At 43.8% G+C, this 21,392-nt stretch overlaps 1 protein-coding gene across 1 annotated transcript; it reads right to left on the bottom strand.

The window, feature by feature from the left end:
- Nucleotides 1-1,216: 1,216 nt before the first annotated feature.
- Nucleotides 1,217-20,193, bottom strand: LRP11 (LDL receptor related protein 11). Its single transcript, XM_048936175.1, has 7 exons — nucleotides 19,613-20,193; nucleotides 13,956-14,119; nucleotides 11,470-11,611; nucleotides 9,381-9,506; nucleotides 8,496-8,708; nucleotides 3,026-3,127; nucleotides 1,217-2,750 (listed from the first exon to the last, which is right to left on the bottom strand). The coding sequence occupies exons 1-7, from the start codon at nucleotides 20,166-20,168 to the stop codon at nucleotides 2,596-2,598; spliced, it is 1,458 nt and encodes a 485-aa protein (XP_048792132.1). The 5' UTR covers nucleotides 20,169-20,193; the 3' UTR covers nucleotides 1,217-2,595.
- Nucleotides 20,194-21,392: the final 1,199 nt, after the last annotated feature.

Here is a 21,392-nt window from a genome sequence, read left to right as displayed (position 1 = left end):
ACAGATTGTACACTTATGTATATGTAAGTGTCTGAAAGGCAAAACAATTCAAAATAAAGCAATCTAACCAAAATGTGTACCTTGCTCAGCATTAAAACACCAATGAAACATTTTGATGACCTCTCCTAATACTCAGAGAAGTAGCATCCATTGGTGTATGCTGTCAGAACAGTCTGTGTTCTCTGTTTCTCTGGCGAAGGGACACTGGTGCTGGAAGGCAGCTGGGCTGGGCGGTCTGCAGTCAGCCCTGGGAGCTGCAAGGAGGGCTGCAGGAGCCAGTGGACGGGGCTCCTTGCATGCTCCAGAGCACGGCTTCCTGATGTGCTCAGGTGTGCTTCTGCTCAGTGATTTGGTGTCACTCATTTTAAGGCATATAACTTGTAGAAAGTGAACATTACTGAGTTTTGTACAAATTGCAGGAGTTGAGCCGGCTTTGTCTTGCTCTTCATCTGGCTGAGGATGCCCATGCTTTCTGGTGAAGCGCAAGTTTTTTCTTAATTTCAGACTAGCTGGGGAGTTTCCAGTTACCTTAGTGCATTGGTCTGCAGAGCAGCAAATCCCACCACCGCCTCTTAGAAGTCTCTGGGCAGACAACTGCAACACATTGGTAGCTGCTGCCAAGTGCTGCACTGCTTTTCTTGCTGCTGTGGAGAGATGGTGAAGAAGGATTTGCTGTTTCACTAAACTGCAAACAAAGCCAAACAATGAATTTTTTTCAGTGATGGGAAATGCACCCTAAGCAGGTGGGTAGCGCGTCTTTTCTGGGTGGCTGTATTTATAATGTGATCTTCTGGGTCTTGCACAATTTGCCATGCCTGCTGTAGAAAGAGAAGCTGTGCTCCCAGGTTAGAAATGGATGATAGCATCAGAGACTCCTGGATGCCATCAATTGCTGCAGTCTGAACAATCAGACTCTTCCTCACTCAGCAGGAAGGCCCTGGGAAGCAGTGCTGGCAGCCCAACCTCCACAGCTGCTGTGCTGCATGGCTTGCTCTTGATGCCAACAATGGATAAAGAGGGGAGGTCTGTCTCTCTCCTTCTCAGCCTTCCTGTAACAAAATGTCCCTACGTTCTGCCCACCGCATATCCCAGCTTCTAAGGCCATTTCATAGAGGCTGTTCTACATGCTTCTGTCTGCTCACTTTGAGCTCTCCTTCCAGTGAGAGGAAGTTAAGAACATTTAGCTGGTATCTGAAGATAAATGCAGTGCAAGAAATGTATGAATAAAATAGGTTTATTAGAGCTATTTTCCATAAAGTAATCAGGACTGAGCAACTCAAAGAACTATTTGTGTACATGGTAATATTCTTGTATTCTTGTAGACTTGAAGATACTGAAGTAAAAAGACGACATACAAAAAGATGCATGCCTCGTCTTGCCTCCATTTCTATTGGGACCCATGATGAATGCGACATCCTTGGACAGTCAAACAAAGTAGACAGCACGGTGTCTATATTTATATATATATGTATATATAACATGTACTGTACACAATTTACTGTTAACACGTCTGAAATTCACTCACACATATCGATTACTTGCTCTAATTCTATGAGAATTTTGCTGGGATGGGGACACATTGCTGAAGCCTTCAAGCTTTGGAGGGAGCTAAGAATTAACCAGCACGAATCCCTTGCTGTGGGGGAAGCACGACCGGGTTTTAATCGCTCTGCCAGAAGCATCAGTCTCACTGACTGTGCCCATCTGCCTAGAATTAACTTTGGTTTTTACCCACCAGAGTACCAACACTGCTAACCAGTCTGTGTAGCAAGGCTGGGGCTGGTGCCCTGAAGAACAACCACTGGCAAGTGCTCTTTCACAGGGTGGAGCACATTGAGCTGTGGGTACAAAAGGCTGAAGCCTGCTGTATGAGGAGAGATGTAGCTCTGGGATCACATACCACAGCTGTCAGGCACTGGTAAGTCCCAACTTTGAGTACTTGCTTTTTTCATTTTAGCATTTAGTAAGCATGACTTTGTTAGCTGCTCAGAGGTTTAAACTATGAATGAAAAATGTGTTCCGTTCCTTAAATCCCAAATGTCAATATAAATGCTGGTGCTTAGATGGCAATTGCTTTTTGTTAACAAAGCAAAACAATTTTTTTTTTTAATTATAACATTCCAAGTGTCCGAGGTGGGAAAGTGCATGGATCCATCTCTGCTGGATGGTACACTCATGTTGGTCTACAGCATCCCAGTACCCAGTGCAGAGCACACTGGTGGCAGCAGGGTGGTGACAAGCTGCCCTCTGTTCCTGCTAATGCTACGGGGACCTGCTGGCCTTGGCTGCCTCAGCACTCTGCCCTAGGGCCCTGGAAGCCACGGGGAGGACAAGGGCATCCCAAGTACCCTGGGGAATTCTTCACCTCGTGGCACCTTCTACAGCCAGCTGGAGCTACCCTCTGGAGCCTGAACGCTTCTGAATACTGGCACCCACCCACATCTGTATTCATCACTGAAGGGGGAGAACATGTTTCCTTATCATGGAAGCTTCTTCTACATTTGAAACTTAACTAAAGATTTTGGTCCTTTTTTAGAGGCAGAGGTTCATGGACACAAAAGAAGGGGAAGAAAACAACAGACCTAAATCTGATTTTTAGAGATACATCCCATTGATGAGGTAATCAGATTCTTCGGATGTAATGGGTCGAGCTTTTTTCAGCTTCTGTCTCACTAAACGTAGTCTGCAAGCAACCATAAGCAGCAGTAGAGCAGTGATGGCCAAACCTAAGGCCAAAGGTAGTACAGCACCTACAGAAAGGGTAAGAGAGATTATGCTTAATACAGTGAAGAAACAGTAGAGGAAGAACTCAAATTTTTCCATAAAAATACAGCTGGCCTATCAGCTTGGTGATAATATTTGGGGCAACTCACAGTGAGAAACTAAAATGTGTGACCATGTATGCTGAGAATGGTTCAGAGCATGGGAGCACACTGTTCAGCTCTTGACTGTAATGTCTGGGTCTGTGTCACTTGACTGAAAAATTCTAATGTAATTCAAAATGACTTCATGTGATCAGAGTTACCTGTTTCTGGGACTGGACGACCATCTCCGAGCTGATCTCTCTTTGGCATGATTACGCCATTTCCATTTTTATCATCTGTTTTTTTCCCTGAGGAACTGTTATCTGCATAAAGCCAAGCAAGACAAGTGAATATTGATTTGACTTTTTGAAAGAATGTGAAACTGATGCTAAAATGTAAATTCATTTTTAGCATTGCAAACTGCAGTGCATTTCAACCAAACCTAAGTATGGTCACTTTCCACTGAAAAAAAGGATGTAAATTCTCCTTTCTAAATATTTTCATAACAGGGTATGGACCAATCAATGTGAGCTAACGCATACTGGAAGCATTTGCATTCCACTGAAAAAAAGCTATTCCAAGTTATGTTACCTTCATCCTTCTTGCTTATAAAGCAGGAAATATAAAGGCTGCCCAAACTTCCTTAATTCTGCCACGCAGAGAAGCAGAACTTAAGTTCTTGGAAGACACAAAAGTATGTTGGGAAAACATTTCAAAGATGATGACTTAGTCACAGCTGTGCATGGAAGAGAGGGTGCAATAGAACATCGTTTGTAACAATGCAGGAGGAGAGCAGACACTTTGCTGCCAATAAGTGTTCACTCTGGGAGCAGAGACAACTGCAGTTTTGCTTGATGAGAGTAAAAAAGTAATGCAGCCAGAATTTCTTTTTACTCCAACACTGGAAGCCTGAGCTGATAGCTATGGGGCTGCTTAATGCAAGAGTGACAGCTTAATTCAATGCCTTCACAAAAATCAGAAATGTGCCTTTTTTTTTTTTAATGTGATGATTGTGTTTGGGCACTTTGGTTGCAATGTGAATATTTCTTGGAAGTGTGTTTCCTCTGCAGTGATAAAAATGGAAACATTATGCTGCATTGTCAGAAAAATATGAAGTATTATAACTGGTGTTCCATTTAAAGGTGGGTGTTAAAAAGGAAGTGTTTAGTCAATTAGCTTGAACATGTAACTCATCTACCTCCTACCCAACAAGAAAGCAGAAAGCTGTCTCATCAGGGTAAGGAGAAAATACAAAACCCTTTCAACTCGAGCCAAAGTTATTCCATCACTGCAGGTGTGAGGTTAGTGCTCATGTCCCCACTCTAAGACACAATGCATCCTTCCAGGCTCTGGGTTTGTTGGGCTGTCATTAAGGCTAAGCATGTATGAACACCAACATCAGATGCTGGGAAATGCCTCCGAAATAAGTTACAGTCCTCCTCTTTCTCCTCACATGAAGGTTTCTTTGAGTTCTTCAGGCATATAAAAGGATCTAAGAGAATGCTAAGTGTAAATTGTGCTGGCTTTAAGGTGCCAGAGCTGTGTAAAGTAACTCAAATGTAACTGAAACCAAAACCAGCAGCTGTTTTGTTTCCCTAAATGAATTACATGAATATTTTTCTTTATCTTGGGAATTCCCAGAAGGTATCAGCTCCTTTTTAGAGCTGCTCGTCTGTATAACAAGGCCACATCTGAATGCCTGCTTTATAAATTTATTTCCCTTCCATTTGAGCAAGGAGGGAATATTTAAGTCAACTGCTGGTAAGGACTTTCGGCAAATATACCTAAATGGAAAAGAAGTGGGGAAAAATTGAAAGAGCAGAAAAATAATAGAATCCTTTCAGCAAATCTTGCAGCAGTAAGTTTTGTTAAGATTTAGGGCTTTTCCTACAGGACCAGAGGCTATTGAGGGCAATACCATTCAACATCTTATCTGTTAATCAACTAGAAAATGATTTCCCCAAACAGTTTTGGGAGCCTGACACAGTGTGTGCCTGCACCCATTGGGAAACTGGTGGAAAGGAAGAAGTATGAAACTAACTTGTTGAGATTTTGCCTTGGGAGTTGGAGAAAAGAGAAATAAGTGATAAAAGGTGATACAACTTTTACATATTTGGGCTTCTTGCCTGCCTGCTAAAACATGTTCTGTGAGTTTTGTTTTATTCTTACATTATTTTCTATTCTGTGCCTAGGAAATTGCAGTTTATAGTCCATTACGGGTGCCCTAAATTTCAGCTATTGCTGTTCATGCCTCTACAGTGAAAACATGACTAATGCTTGGGCACTCAGTCAAATTTTGTAATCCCACCCCTGAACAGTACTGCAGAACAGCTGGTGTGGGCAGCCTGGAGAGATGCACAGACCCTGTGCTGGGGGTATGCAAAGCTGTTACAGTGATTTTTATACACTTGAGTTTGCTATGCTGGGAAGTGAAAATCTTCAAGCTTCTTATGAATTCAACCTGTCTGCATGAGCATGCTTGCTAGAATGGCTGTTGATGCTTAGAACCTGGTCTATTGCTGCAACTGAATTTTTGTTGAATTCATTTACAAGTGCAGTAGTGCCAAACACTCGTTTTAGCTTGAGAGCTTCCCTGGAAATTAATGCCAGGGCACTTTGGAGGCAGCCATGCAGAACTGCTGAGCTGGCCTTTGGAGGAGATGCAGTCAGGGTTACCTCACTCTGGAGGCATGTCTGCAAAGGGAAAGGACTCCTCTATTGACATCAAATTCCTCTTCCTGCATTCACTCCAACTAAGGAATAAAATATTTGGTCTTCTAGCTTGGATGAAAGTAAATCACGAGTCTGCTACTTGTAAAAGACTCCGTGCACTTGGCTTTCAAGGTAGGCTCTATGTTGGACTTGGCATTCCCCTGGAGTTGCACTGCTTTACAGGCAGTTGCACTTGCTGGAAATGCAGGCGTGCAGAATAGGGATCATCTATTGTCAGCAGTGAATGACTTTTTATTTTTATAACTCTATTGTTACTAAATCCCTTGTTAGGTCAGGTAGAAGTTTTAGATAGTCCTTACCTTGCAGTTGCACATTGATATGAAAATGTGAAAAAGTGTAAATCTTTACCAAAAAATTGTGCTGAATCAGAGCCAAATTTGAGGGTCCACTAGAGTAAAGAAAGCAGGTTAAGGGAAATTGGGAACAGTGAAATTATTAGGAGGATAAGGCGTTCTGGAATAAATTTCCCTTGATACTATTCTCCCAGGCACAATCACTGAATTTAGGGATTGGAAATGTCCTCTGGAGATCATCCAATCCACCCCCCTGCTAAAGCAGGTTCCTAACTTTCAGTAATCGCTGGCTAAAACAAACAGACATGACTAGAGAAAGGACAAGCAGTCAGGATGCCCAGGTTGGGTGTGCTCGCCACTAAGGAAGAGTTTTGACCTCCATTTTCTACTCTTGTTACTCTAAACCAAATCAAACATCCTTGCAGGGAGCTGGCAAGTCTCACTGACAACAGCATGGACACTTCTCTGAGAGGTAGGAAGTGAGACATGATGCACCTTTGGGAACCAAATTCCGTTCTCCCTCTGTCTGGACCAGTTACCTAACATAAAACACATGTTCACATGCACACAGTGTCACTGCATTTTTGTAGCAAACGTAGCATAATTGTAGTTATTAAATTTGGTCTGTCATCTCAAGGAGATGAGAGTGGTGGGAAGAAACTGAACTCAGTGGATCTGCGTGTATTTTTAGGAATGTGTTAGATGTCTGTCAGCCCAAGTCCATAACAACTGTGATGCTTTCTCATGGGGCAGGACTTGAACTTCTGTGGACCCTGGGGAATCATTAATGTACAGTGTATGACTCCTATCAAGTTTAAATGTCTGCAGGAGAGTACAAGAATTCAGAGGAGATTTTGTCAGTTGCCCTTAGAAGCTGGGTACCTTCACGTCCTACCTCATGCACCCCCTTTGCCACTGAGCCATAGCTATTTAAAAGCTCCCTGCTGCTTTTTTGGTTAAAAGTATTGGGCTACTGGCTCACTGAGCATTGGGTCTTTCTCTTCTACAAGGAAATCCCTACATAAAATTCAACTGAAAGTTCTGACTGATGTCAAAAGAATTAAAGACAGACAAGGTCAGCTGGAAATCTTGCCCATTTAAAATATTAGATTACAGCCGTTTCTGGTACTACAATAACCACTGAAAACCCATCACCTTATTTTTAGTTTTATAATATTTTTTTTAATTGCTTACTGCTGTGTACAAAGCTACCTTCAGAACAAGAACAAGTTACTGTGCAAAGGTCAGACACTGAAATGACAGCATTGAGGTGTCACTCTTACATAAACTTTTGATTATAATGTTTGATTGTAATATTCGATTATCAGTTGCTAAGCTTAGTGATGTCAATTTGGTTTTACTTCCGGATTCATGAGCCAGTAGCTTTTAAGACAGTTAGCAGCTGGCTTTCCATTAGAGTTTGCAATGCCTTTGGCAACTTGACCTCTATTTTAGGTAGGCTCGTATCAGGTGTCACTCAGAACTATGAGAGCCAAACAGGTTTGGGGCCTACTACAGTTTTAATTCATTCTGATAAGGAACAATGAGGTTGTTTTACACTGACAAAAAAGGTGGAAGCATTTGAAAGAATGTATTGCCCTAAGTTTCTAAATATTCTCTGGAGCAATCGAGTTCTTGTTGATCGTTATTTTCACTCCCTTTGCAGACTCCACAGATGAAATTCAAGAATATGAAGATATAAGTGTGAACCAGGGAAGTGCCCTTTGTGAGAGCCAGCAGCAGAGGGCACTAAGCACTGCTCTGTTGTAAGAAGAAAATAATTAGCTGCATCCTGAGGAGCAAGGATCTGTCCCAACTCTGAAGAAATAAAAGCGGGAGGTCTTGCACTCATTTAAGGCTCTGTGCACAGATCTGCTTTCATTCAATTGCCATTTCAGGCCATTTTATTTTACCAGCAGGAACCACCTGTATTTTGGCTGCCTTAAAAGTCACACCAATTTCATTGCAGCTTCTGGAGCTTTAATAAGGCAATGTTTGATGACTGGTGCCTATAATATCACTACACAGTGATTCACAACGGGCTTGCAGCCAGTATGGAGAATACTACTAGAGACATGAGATTGTTTGTTACCAAAGACCAAGCCTACTTTGTAGTGATGGAAGATTTCTCCTGCCCCAGAGGTACAATTCAGAAAAAAAAGTGCCCATACTAATCAAGATACCACTTCAACAAAAAATCAAAGAAACAAACAAAAATAATAAGAAACAACCATCAATTAGCACTAGAAGAGACACAATTACTTTCACTCAAGTTGAATAGTACTTCATTACATTCTGCTGAAGGTACCACGCTACAAATAAAAACATCAGCTTACACAGGTGAACCTGTAGAAGACAGAGCTTGTATTCAGCTCTCTGCATGTTTTCCTCCTTATACTGTGGGGTTTTTTTGTAGCGTTTCTGCATTTTAACTTTTTCTCTGCATTTTGCATCCAGTAAGAAGCAGACTTGAAAATTATAAAGCAATACTCACTGGTAATTTCCCTATTGCAAGCTGCTTTTGTTGGTTTTTTGTTTGTTTAACATTTGTAAAAGTTTTCTCTCAACCAGACACCTGAAGCCAGTTTAATTTAGATTAGGGTAAAAGATATTTTCTTGCTCAAGATAGGGTGATTTACTGAAACCGATACTTTTCAGTTCTTACCTGGCACAAATCCACTATTTTGTTTTTTTGGTCCCTGAGAAAGCGATTGGTTAGATGTGTCTGCATCCAGTGAAAGAAGCAGCTGATTTCTGACAGTGGCTTTCAGGGTGTTTTCTGCAGATAAGTTCTCGTCTGTTTTTTCTGTCAGTCCTACAGTCCTTTGCTGAGCAGTGCTGAGGGCTGAATGAGTCACTGTCTTCCGTCCTGGGCTGACTATGTAAATAGAATCAAGAATCAAATTTTTTGTATTCTGATGGAGAACTAAACAACTTCATTAGATTCAGACAAATGATGAAACATGAGTTCCATGTACTTAGCAGGTTACCAGTTGCTCAAAGTCACTATAGAACAAGAATATACTCATGAACTCTAAAGTGAAATCCAGCAACTGTAGTATCAATGAAAGTGGTTAGCCATCATGGCAGTTCACCCTCTGATGATTTTTGTTCACTCTGCTGAGCACAGGCAAATATTGAAGGCAAATAATGAAAACTAACAGAATGACACTGATGGTTCACATGCATGCTCAAATATCCAGCATTTCACATTCTGGTCAGGTACTTAGCTGCACTTTGAAGTGTATCTCTGAGGTGCTCACTGAGATTAAGACAGAAAGAACCGATCTTTTCAGTTTTGAAAACTAAAAATCTGTTCTTTGGAGACCTCTGATCATTTTTATATACACTGAAAAAAAAAATGGAATTGATTTCTGAGCATCTGCTCTATGTGGACCTAAATCTTTCTCACATATTATATCCAATAAGTGGTTCCATGCTGATAGCAAGCTGCTTGTTCAAGAGGGGGGAAACCAGGGGATATCATTTCCCTTTGGTTGTACAATCTGCAGTGACTTTCACAGTCAGTGTTACCCCATGTGGCACTTACGGTTCTGGCAGAAAGTTTCATCGGAGCCATCGGGGCACTGTTTCACTCCATCGCAGGCAAATGTGATGTCAATGCAGCAACCATCATCACAGATAAACTGGTAGCGAGAGCAAACCCCGACACAGGCTGTTGAGAAGCAATTTTCAAATTACCAAAAGACAAATCCAAACAGTAAGTACCGAGTCAATGACTACAATCTGCAGCACCCAGGAAAACCCTAAACCACACTACAGCAAGAACCACAGAAAAGGCTGAAGACCAGGCTCAGCTACATGATATTATATTGATAGAAAAGGTAATACAGCTGATAGCTGTTCCTGGCACCCTCATCACTCTTCTGGAAATGTATTACTACAAACTCACTTAACCTGGAGGCTATAGCACCCTACAGTCCATGCAGGAGACCTACTGCAATTTAAATTCTGCCAGCTTATGCTGAAAGGAGATCTTTCCAGTCTTAGAGGACTAAGAACAGTCCTGAAGATAAATGAAATCTTGGTGGCTGGAATTGCATTTCTCTGACATGTAATTCCTACCACATCCCCATTCTGTATCACTGATAGTAAGTTATCTTACAGGTACACCTATGGACTACATGGGGTGGAATGTTTTTAAGTAATTAGGATGCTAGGAAAGTGTTCATCATTTATCCACATGAACAATTCACTGACTCCTATGAAGCATCTATCAGAACAGGTCTGAGCACAAGGTCTTACAAGTGACCTTTATCAAGAGAACTGCCTGCTTTAGTGTTTAGATTTCTCAGGAAACTGAGAATGTCCCTTGACATTTCATAATTGCAGCTGCACACTAAAAGTTTTCTTGAAACCCATCCTGACCCTTGTAATTATCAGCTGTTTTATATAGGTGTTTCTGTCCTTCTAACAGCAGTGCATCTCATCGCTTTGTAAAGCACTGTCAAATTCCGTGTTGGATTATGGTTCTAACAGCAAACCGGTCTGCATAAGCAGCTGACAGCCTTTGGTTGTCATACTGCTATGCACCACAGCAACAACATTAAACCTCTGCACTGCAAATGAAAGTATGGCAGGAACACATGAATATTTTTTAAATCCCCAAATCATACTCTGGAAATGCATCTCGTTAACTTCAGTCCTAATAACAGTACAGGTCCTGTGTGCACTGAGGCACTGTGCACTGGTTTAACTATGGCTGTAGTGCCTGAAGTGCAAACATAACTGGGGAACCGGGGGGGAAAAAAAGAAAAAAAAAACAAATCCACTCAAGAGATGCCACAGATTCTCAAAGCAAAAAAATAAAGGAATCAGCAAACTTCTCTGGCTGCTTTTGCTGAATTAAGCATTAATTAATAGGATTCTATTACCCATTACTGGAGCATAGATATTATTAAACAGATTCATAAGCAGTTTTTCATGATACCTATTTATTGCCACTGGGACAACCCCCTCACGTAGTGATATTGCAGTGGTGCAGGGCTTTCACTGGGTCAGTAAACACATTAATGATGCTAGTTTACCCTTTACTTTGTGCCTTAGCAGCAGATCTGTATTAGCTTCCTGCAAATTACAACGTAATTAGAAGTTATTACATTAAAGAGCCCCAAACTGACAGTCACTGAAATGTCTTTTTTATCTACCTTTTAAGTTTTTATATGCTTCTCAAGCTCAGAGTTTAAAAAATGATGGGTCAGTTCTAGTTTTGGTTTTCACAATAACATAAAGCTTCACTGTTTAACAAAATTACACAGTAAAGCTGAAGTGCATAGGGTCTTCCCTGCAGCATAAACCCTGTCCTGTTCCATACCCCCCTTGACCACACAGTGAACAGTTACAGTGTGTCTGATGCATATGGCAGTATTTCCAACCCTACTTGCTTATTAGCAGTATAGGTATGAATATTTAAAAGCTTGAAGTATTCTTGCACTAACAAACATGATGTTTGCTTCTCAAACATCGACTCAAAATGGAAAGAGATGTTATTATACAACAAATAGGGGTGAAATAATATGATAGAAATGGAGAATAAGATTTCTGCCTCCATCAAGACCCTCGCTCTGAGCAGCATAACCTGGGTGTCATATGGGCAATAGCTGCAGTCAGTTTCTCACCTACTGCAGAATGAGCCATGGGAAGAACAGTCACAGAGACATTATCCATGCTCCGCTGACCAGCAGTGTCTGTCACGGTGAGCTGGAAAATGAATGTGCCTTCCTGAAGATGAGACAGCTTCAGTGTTCCTGGCTGTGGTACCTGGCAAAAGAAATTGTGGGAAAAAAAAAAGGGATTGGAGCAGAGCAGAGCAAAGTGGAGTTAAACACAATGCAGTACAACACAATACAATGGAATAGCTCAGTTGGAAGGGACGTTCAGAGATTTGTTCCAGCTGCCTGACCACTTCAGGGCCAACCTGAAGTTAAAGTATATTACTGAGGACACTGTCCAAATGCCTTTTGAAGACTAGCAGCCATGGGTCATCAGTCACCCCACTAGGAAGCCTGTTCCAGTGTTTGACCGCACAGTAAATACATTGTTCTTAATGTGCAGTCTGAACCTACCTTGGTGCAATTTTATGCAGTTGCCTCATGTTTTACCATTGGTGACCAGGGAGAACAGACCAGCACCTCTCTCTTTGCTTCTCCTCCTCAGGAAGTTGTAGGCAGCAATGTCTTCATTGCTTTCTACAATAAGGGATCTGTCTGTAACTTCTAGGACTAAGTACATTATTTCTGTGCAATGCTTTTCACACAAAAAGAATTGGAATTTCCAAAAATGTGTTAAAAGAATCCGAGGCCTACCTTTATAAAGACATATATTGGTAAATTCATTTTTTTCTTCCAGGAAGTTAATTTTCTAACATGAAATTTCTTTCCATTTGCATTTACCGAAATGTACTTTTATCTCAGCCTTCTACTAATTACCTTCTTAGGATGGATATGACACTGCAGAATGTTATTGTTTATTGTATAACGGAACTAAATATGCTCAAAAAGGCACCTGCTGTCCTTTACTGTGACTGCTGGGAGTGCAAGTATGGTATTTAAAGCTCATGAACCGTACAGTACAGCTCTCTTCTCAGTGCAATTCCAAAGAAGCACAGCTGACTTCAGAACACGCCATCCCTGTGCTTTCCTTTTTATCTCCATTCTGCCCTGAAGGATGCCTGACTGTATCTGTTCTGTTCCAAACTTTGGCTCAAACTGGAGAACTTCCAAATAATCAGCATTAAAAAAAACAACAATCACCCACAACTGCCACAGAGTTTCTCAGCTACAGCATGTGGATAGCAATCTGAGAAGGACAATATCCTTAAGCTAAGCAATCACAATACCAAAAAAAACAAACCAAAACAAAAAAACACTGTCTTTTCTCTACAGTAGGATAAGAACTCTTTATAGCAGTCTTTCCACATCTGGTACTTTTTATTTACTTTTGGTATCTAACTACAAAGCAACAGGTGCCAGCTATCATAAATAAACACAATCCCATTTTCCCTGGCAGCTGTGGTTTCATGCACAGTTTATGAAGAATCGATCACAAGAAATCCACTGGCATCAAGATGACAACAAAAGCACTGAAGATAGCAAGCTGAATGTGTATGAATGATCACAACTATCAATTCATCTCTACAAATTAAACTGTGAAGGAAACTATCAGGGTACGTACCTGTGGGAGAAATCCCTGCTCATTTGAACACAGCCGTTTGAACACAACAAAAAAGCATCTGTTTAAGCAGAAGCCTCTCAAAGTTGTTTTTATTTATTAAATACGAAGAAATCACCAAGATGAATGTGAGAATTTTGCAGGTTTAAATAAATAAAAACTGGTCTCTATTTAAAGACCTTACAAACAGGAAGGAGGCTCATGGTGGCTCTTGAAAATGGGACTGTTCCTGTTGCTGGTTCTGTCCTGTTTAATGTCTTCCTATCCATCATCAGCATCTCAGCAACAATGATGTCTATGGTACACACACCTTTTAACAGTGCACTCTGCTGAACACCATGGCCTGCAGACAGGCTGTGAGTTGGCACTTTGGATTTGAAGCACTTTTCCTTTCCTTTTCTGCTGCTCCTAAGAAGCTATAAGCAAGGGTAGAACGCAGAATCCTTCTCCTGATTGTTAATTTTAAGCTGAAACCCAATTACAGGTACAATAAAATAGGATCTCATGATATCTTACAAGGTCTACATCAGACATTTCCTTGCAGTTTCTCCACAAACACTGACAGAAAGACTGCTGGTGAAATACCTTATGACTTTCAGTAACTGAATTATTGAAGTGTCTCTAACCTGGATCACATAGGCTGAAAACCAAGTTCAGTGAGAACAAACAACAAGGAAAGAAAGCAGAGCTGAAACACATGAGACCCTACACATTTGCTGCTGACTGTTACATGCCTCACTGGATATAGATGAACTACAAAACCCACAAGACATGAAAGCTCAGGCTGTGCAGTCTTGCAGTCTTTCTAGTTATGGTGCTTTTTAGCCATACTCATTCAAACACATTTAATATTTTTAGCCCTACATTTAAACCTGAGCTACACTGAATACAACAACCTGCAAATAACTGGCTACATGTGCGGTTCCATGTGTACCTTCATTTCAACAGATGAATCACCTTGCAGCAACGTCCATTCATACTGCACAATTCCGTGGTCGTCTGAACTTTCGCGACCATCCAAGATCACCCAGTCGACAGGTGACTGCAGCACAAGATCTTGTCCTGCCTTGCACACTGGAGGCTCATCAAATTCTTCTTCTTCAAATTAAAAGGAAAAAAAAAAAAAAAAGAGAGAGGCTTGGTCATTCATCAAAGGGAATTCAGCAATTATTTATATAAAACATATTTTTCTTGGTTGTTATTGATTCACCACTGTGCAACTTCCTGAAAAAGAGGACAAACACTACTGAGCACTCAGCAGCAATCTTCCCAAGTCTCATAGGAAGACCATGTAGTTAAACTGCCTCAGCATGTCTGCATCTGTCAGCTGAGTATGCTGCCCTCCAAACTTAGTGCAGGGTGAAAAAGAAAAGCTCTTCAAAAGTTAAGCTTTAACTAAGGAAACAAACTTGTGTTTTCTCACTGAAACGTGCGTGTACATTCTGGTTCACATCTTCAGGAAATAGCTGTTACCTTGCAAGCATGTGGCATGAAAATCCTCCCTATGTGGATGTTTCACTAATACAAGGGGACTGCCAGCATCAATGCATTTTTGATCTGAAGTACAGAAAATTGATCTCAATGTAAACCACCTAGATATTCAAATGTCAGTTGCTGCACATCTTTTACAGTATTCTGCATAGCAACGCTCTTTTAGTCTCTTTTTATGATATGTCCTCACAGGATTGATAGTTATTCAACGTCAACTGACATCCTAGTAAAACAGTGCACAACCTAATGATAACAGTGATCAGAAATGAGCACCATTTTTAAGTGTCTGATGTATGATACTTGATTTTCATACCATTTGACTGTGGCATTTTGTTATACTCTAAATATGATACTCATTGATTAAAACTGTGAGTATTAAATAATTTTGCCAATCACAGCACAAGCTTTTCAGGTTAGGCTAAGAAAGCTTGCAGCCTGGAAGGCCAATGGTATCCTGGGTTCCATCAAAAGAGGTGTGGCCAGCAGAGACAGGAAGGTAATTGTCCTCCTCCTTTCTACTCTTGTGATGCCCCATCTGGAGTACTGTGTCCAGGTCTGGGGCCCCCAGTACAGGACTCTTTTGGAGAGGGTCCAGAGGAAGGCCACGAAGATGGTCCAAGGGCTGGAGTACCTCTCCTATGAAGACAGAGTGAAGGAACTGGGCTTGTTCAGCCTGGAAAAGAGAAGGCTGTGGGCAGACCTCATTGCAGCCTTCCAGTATTTAAAGGGAGTCTATAAATACGAGGGAAATCAACTTTTTACAAGGGTAGATAGTGACAGGACAAGGGGGAATGGTTTCAAACTAAAGGAAGGGAGATTTAGATTAGATGTCAAGGGGAAGCGGTGAGGTGCTGGAACAGGCTGCCCAGAGAGGCTGTGGATGCCCCATCCTTGGAGGAATTCAAGGCCAGGTTGGATGGGGCCTTGTGCAATCTGATCTAGTACATCATCTAGTGGCTGGCAATGCTGCCTGTGGCATGGGAGTTGGAAATTAATGATCCTTGAGGTCCCTTCCAACCCAAGCCATTCTATGATTCTAAGAAAGCAGATGGTAACTTAAGGGAAACAGCCTGTGAGATGTGGCTAAAGTAATTTGTCTACACAAGGTGCAGGAAAGAGAGGGATGTGATCTAGTTCTACACATCAGCATTCAACTACTCTAGCCACAAGATCATATCTTTTTGTAGCTCCCTGACCAGCTTTCATTCATTTTCTGAGCACAGTGCATTCCTGACACTCTGACGTGGCACAGTGCTTTCTGTTCTTTGCTCTCTGCTTTCCCTCTGACCCCATTCAAGCAATCTACAACAGCTTGCTTCTTCAAACTGCACCAGATTTACTGAACTTTCAGGCCTAATTATCTGCAGGAGACATCTTCCTTCCATTTCTGAGAGGATGAACACACAACAGTCAGGGTATACAGCAAGTTGAATGAAGAAGGTAGATGCAAAGAACATTGACGTTCAGCTCTGAAAAGCACCTCCTAAGCCTATGCCTGTAAATCCTCTCTTTGGGTAGAGCATGAGGAAAGACAAGGTGCTTGCTACCAGTGTGGGGATCTGCCTGGCATGTGCCCTGACCAGTATCAAGAATCTGCCTGAAGGCACAGAGCTCACAAAGCGGTGGCACACTTTACTGCCACTAACAGAAGAGGAGTCCCTCTCTCTGTTGCTTTTCTCTAAGACATTCTAATGAAGCCTTCAAAGAAAAACAGGTGAAACCAAAGACAGAAAATGCCAATGCAAGTCCCTTAACATAGGAAAATGTACAAATAACTTAAAATAGAATCTGATATAAGGAAATATGAAACAGTTCTTAGTGATCCAGCTGGCACAGGAAGGTTTGCCTAATGTTTACAAACACAGTTTTCAGAACCAAGGATGTTTAAAAAGCACCATTTAGGTGCAAAAAAAAAATAATACTATTACTAAACACCAACAGCATGGTGCCAGGGTAACTCTTATTTGGTATCTATGAATTATGTGCCGTTTTAACAAATTATTCACTTTACTCATCACTGTCAAAAGAGGACAATGAACCTGACTGACCTGGGTCTGAGATGGCACAGCTCATTCCTCTGCTTCCTACTTGGGAAGTGTTTGTGTGCCACCTGTCTGCTTTACATGACTTGATGGTTTCCCTGCTAACTCCGAGACAGAGGCAAGCCCCAGCTGCCTCGGACCATAAGCAATAAGGATCATAAAAGCTGAAAGAGATTTCTAAGTTTACTCAGCCTAACCACCAGCCCATCACCACCATGCCCAACAACCACGTCCCTCAGTGCCACATCCACACAGTTTACTATCTCTCTAGGGACAGTGACTCTACCACCTCCCTCGGCATCCTGTGCCACTGCTTCATTACTCTTTCAAGGAAGAAATATTTCCTAATATCCAACCTGATATGTTTCCCCTTTCCAGATGAATGCTACCCTGAAACAGTTCGAGCTATACTGCTGGCAGGAGCTGTGCTGGGCTACTTCATGCTGAGGCATGGCACAGAGATTCCTTCCTGTCAAAACGCAGAATGAAAGCACAACACCTGCTTGTACACTGCCAGAATATTTTCAGAAAGGTTAATCGACATCAAATCAACTCATCTCTTGCTCTTCTAAAGAAAAAACTGACCTGAGAGAGACTGTAGCATGGGATAGGGCAGACCTGTGAACTGAAAGGAGCTGTAACTTTATAAGCAACTTCTTTTTCATAAGCAGGGGAACACAACAGGCTTGATTTGTTCTCCTTCCTCCTTCACACAGACATGGCCCACCAGTAACAGAGCTGCCAGCTGAGTGAGGGCTTTGCAGTAAAGGGCTATTTCACTGCTGAATTCCCATGATATCGTTTTACCCTAATGCTGCCATCTCCCACTGTGCAGCAGTGCTGAGTATCAGATGGAAGCTGCACATCTCTGTTGAAGCATTCAAGCACTCTTTCTTTGGAATTAAAGAATTTCTCTAACAAAGACAAAAAGGTTTTCCTCTTCTTTCAGTGGGTTTTCAGTGTTAACACAGCACAAACTGCCCGAATGTGCTAAATAAATCTGCCACTTAAACCTGCAATAAATTGGGTGTAAACTCAGGGAAAATTCAAGGCTGATTTAAACTGGGAAGTTCAGCCTACAAAGCTCACCCCACCACCGGCCCTCCTGGAAGTACACAGAGGTGCACGTGATCTGAAGAATACATATCCATCACTGCAATTGGTTTCAGATTACGGAAGGTCCTTAACACAAACAAAATCAAACTGCCATAGTGACTGCTGTACACTACTGCTCAGAAATACTTTCGAATTACAAGAACACCATATTCATGGACAGGTGTTTGTTTGGGATTATCAAAGAGAAACAGAAGACCCAACACCACAGTATCCTGAAAGGAAAGAACAGGTAAAGCATGATTCCCCGACGACATAAAATCTAGTAACCAAAGAGATTTCCCCAAATTTCCCAAATTCAACCATGTGGTGACATAAGGGAAAAGAGATCCATCCTCATCACATTGTCCAGATTAATTTTCAATGTAATTCAAGAATGCAGTGGTAACACGATATCAGGCAGCAAAATAATTTCATTTTAATTTTATTTATCTTTCCTGGTTTATGTCACGGCTGGCAGATGTTTGAATAAAAGTTCATTTTCCTTTGCAGCTCTGCTTTAGCTCTGACTTAATTGCATGAAGGAGTCATAATCTCCAGCTTCTGATACCGCCTGCAGGGCAGACTCCTAAATAAACCCAACAGGACATGGAGCAATTTGCAGATTAGGAACAGAAATGACTTTGCTAGCCCAGTGCTGATAGAAAAGCAGCCAAAGAAGCAAGGCTTTGGAATTCAAGATTTCTAATAGGCAGATTATGCTTCAACAGTGGTATTATTTACAACGTGACAGAACTGCACTCTACACTAGGGCCTCATTTTGGTGGAATTAAGGCAGTTCAAAATGACAAAGGAAATCTGAAGATATTTTTGAAGGTTTTCAAAGCTGCTAAATTCTCTCTGACTTAAACTCCAGTGTTAAGCCTTCTATCTCCCAAGTGCAGGGTTATAAAATGCAATTACCAGAAACTGCTACATTAACAATAGCGTGGGTGTAGAACTCGCCCAGCTGTAAATGTCAAAGCCATACCTTGGGTCCCTCCAGCGTCTTATCCTTGTCTCAATTCCACAGATATCTCCCTATAGTTTTCTAGCTTACCTATCTAGGCCCTTCAGAAAACTTCCAGCCAGCCAGCCCCCGCTCTCCCCCACCTCCAGGAGCTTCCACTGGCGTTCTCATAACATGGGCACAACTGCTAGTCAATTTTGAGGTCACCCCCAGCCAATGGAGCAATATCAGAGGCCTCCAGAGCACAGTGTCTTCGTTCCCAGCACCACCAGGTTTCCTTCCTTCAGGCTGCATGCAGTGATTGGTTACTTGGGTAGGGAGATGGATGCAGTGATCTGTTTACCTGGGTCTGTACCCAAGGTGAACGCTAAAGAGGGCATTTATGAAGGAAGACGTTTAGGAAAACATTTAGGAAATATCGTCAACTGAAGGTAATTAAATTAAGGCAGGAGTTCAGATGCAACCATTCAACAACAGAAGGTGTTTGCAGGAGGTGGGAGAAAGTGCAGGCTCTATTGATCAGGTGTTAGGAAATTGACTATGCTTCCACATACAGAGCTGTTTTCACTGACAGATTTTGCTCTGGATTGCATTGCGTTTAAATACCCTTCAGGGCTGATCAAACCGCTGCTTTTCACGTGGCCTGGACCCTGGCGGTTACACAGAGCTTCCACGCTACCTCCGGTCTATCTGCGAAACGGCCTCCCCTCCATCAGCCTGACCCCGGCGCTCTTAAGAAGGCTTTATCCCAAATCGGGCGCACGGGAAACCTGCGCAGGGCGGTACCTTTCGGGCGGTACGCAGGCAGACGGGCAGTCCCCTCTCGGAGCGCCCTGCCGAGCTGCCCTAGTCCCGCGGCCGCTCCCCTCCCCCTGCCCGCACCTCCCGGCGGCCGCCGCCATTTCCGCGCGCGGGTCGCCGCTCTCCCCGCACGAAGCCATCTTGGCGAGGCCCCCGCCCGCGCTCCCCGCGTCCCCTCCGCGCGGCGGCCCTTACCCGGCGGTAGAACGGACGGGACGAGGGCCGCCCCGCGGGACGAAGCGGCGTCGGCGTCGGCGGGCGGCTGCGGGGCGAGGCGGCTGTAGGTGCTGTAACCGCGGTGCGGGGCGAAGCGGCAGACGGGACGGCCGCGGTGCGTGCAGTTGAAGAGGAAGCAGCCCAGCTCCGCCGCCGCCCGCGGCCGCCCGGGCCCCTGCACCACGGCCAGCGTGCAGCGCGGCTCGGCGCAGCAGGCGTCCAGGCACTGCCGCCAGCCCGCCGCTCCGCCCGGGGCTCGCAGGAACGTGGCGCCGGCCGCGATGGAGTCCTTGGTGCGGATGATGGAGTCGGGCCTGGCCGAGAAGCCGCCGCTGCCGCCGCACCGCCCTCCGCCGCCCCCCGCCGCCTCCGGTCCCGGGTCTTCCTGCTTCAGCTGCCGGCGGAACTCCTCCAGCAGCGACTCCACGCCCGAGATCTGCGAGCGCAGTTCGGCCAGCGGCGCCGCGCTCCGCGCGCCCAGCAGCACGGCCCGCCCGCCCAGCGCCGCCAGCAGTACCAGTACCAGCGCCGCCATGGCCCCAGGCGGCGGCGGCGGCGGCGGCGGCGGGCCCGGCTCCCCCCGCCGGCACCCTCGAGCGCGGCGCGGGGAGGCGCCGGCCCCGCCCGGCTGCCTGGCACGGCGGTGCTCAGCACCCGCCGCCCTGAACAGCTCCGCCGGGCGGGGCAAAGGCGGGCACCGCCCCGCTGCCTCGGCCTCGGGCGGGGACGGCTCCGAGCCCGTCGGGCTGCGGGCGGGCTTGGAGAGCGAGTTAGCGCCGCAGGGGAGTGAGAGCAGCGGGTGGGTGCTGTCGGGATGTATGAACACGGAGAAACTGCCGCAGGCAAAGTGCTCGTTGCCCCGTCCCGTACTTAGTTAACTGCAAAGAGCGTAATCGACACAACTGGGATTTGTTCAGCTTTACCATCAAACCTCAGAGGTGGTGGCTGTGGCAGACCTTCTTGAGGATGCAAGGTTTTGAAAGGTGGAATGAATTTTAGAGAAGTGCTTCAAAACACAGAATCATTAAGGTTAGAAAAGACTTCTAAGATTACTCAGTCCAACCACCAACCCACCCTCACCATTCCCACTGACCATGTCCTTTAGTGCCATATCCACACGGTTCTTGTTCACCTCCAGGGACGATGACTCCATCCCCTCCCCAGGTGCCCTGTGCCAGCATCTCACCACTCTTTCTGTGTGAGAAAATAAGGGAGAATAATTTTTTCCTAATGTCCAACCTGACCCTCCCCTGGCACAGCTTGAGGCCATTCCCTCTAGTCCTATCACTCATTACGCAGGAGAAGAGGCCTATCCTCATCTCACCACAGCCTCCTTTCAGGCAGTTGTAGAGCGCAATAAGGTCTTGCTTGAGCCTCCTCTTCTCTAGGCTGAACAATCCCAGTTCCTTCAGCCACTTCTCATAAGATCTGCGCTTCAAACCCTTCTCCAGCTTTGTTGCCCCTCTTTGGACACAAAATCAAAAATCATCAACTTTAAACCTTCAACTTTTATCATTAAATTAATGCTTCTTCCATTCTGTTCAGAAAATGAGTAACACTAAGACCTCCCTGAGAACTAGCAATGTCCCAAACAGTGGCCTCTTCGTTTTTTTCCATCTTTTTTACTCCTCCATATTTTCAGGCTGCACTAGGGCATGTTCTCAGCACAGCTCGAAATTGCCTCCAAATCAAATCCACTTTAGTATTCTGCTATCATGGGTCCATAGGTGTTGCCCAGGAAACTCACATGCAGTTTATG

The sequence above is a fragment of the Lagopus muta genome, chromosome 2 (assembly GCF_023343835.1).
Source record: "Lagopus muta isolate bLagMut1 chromosome 2, bLagMut1 primary, whole genome shotgun sequence".
NCBI lineage: Eukaryota > Metazoa > Chordata > Aves > Galliformes > Phasianidae > Lagopus > Lagopus muta.
This window is presented reverse-complemented; position numbering and strand designations above follow the sequence as displayed.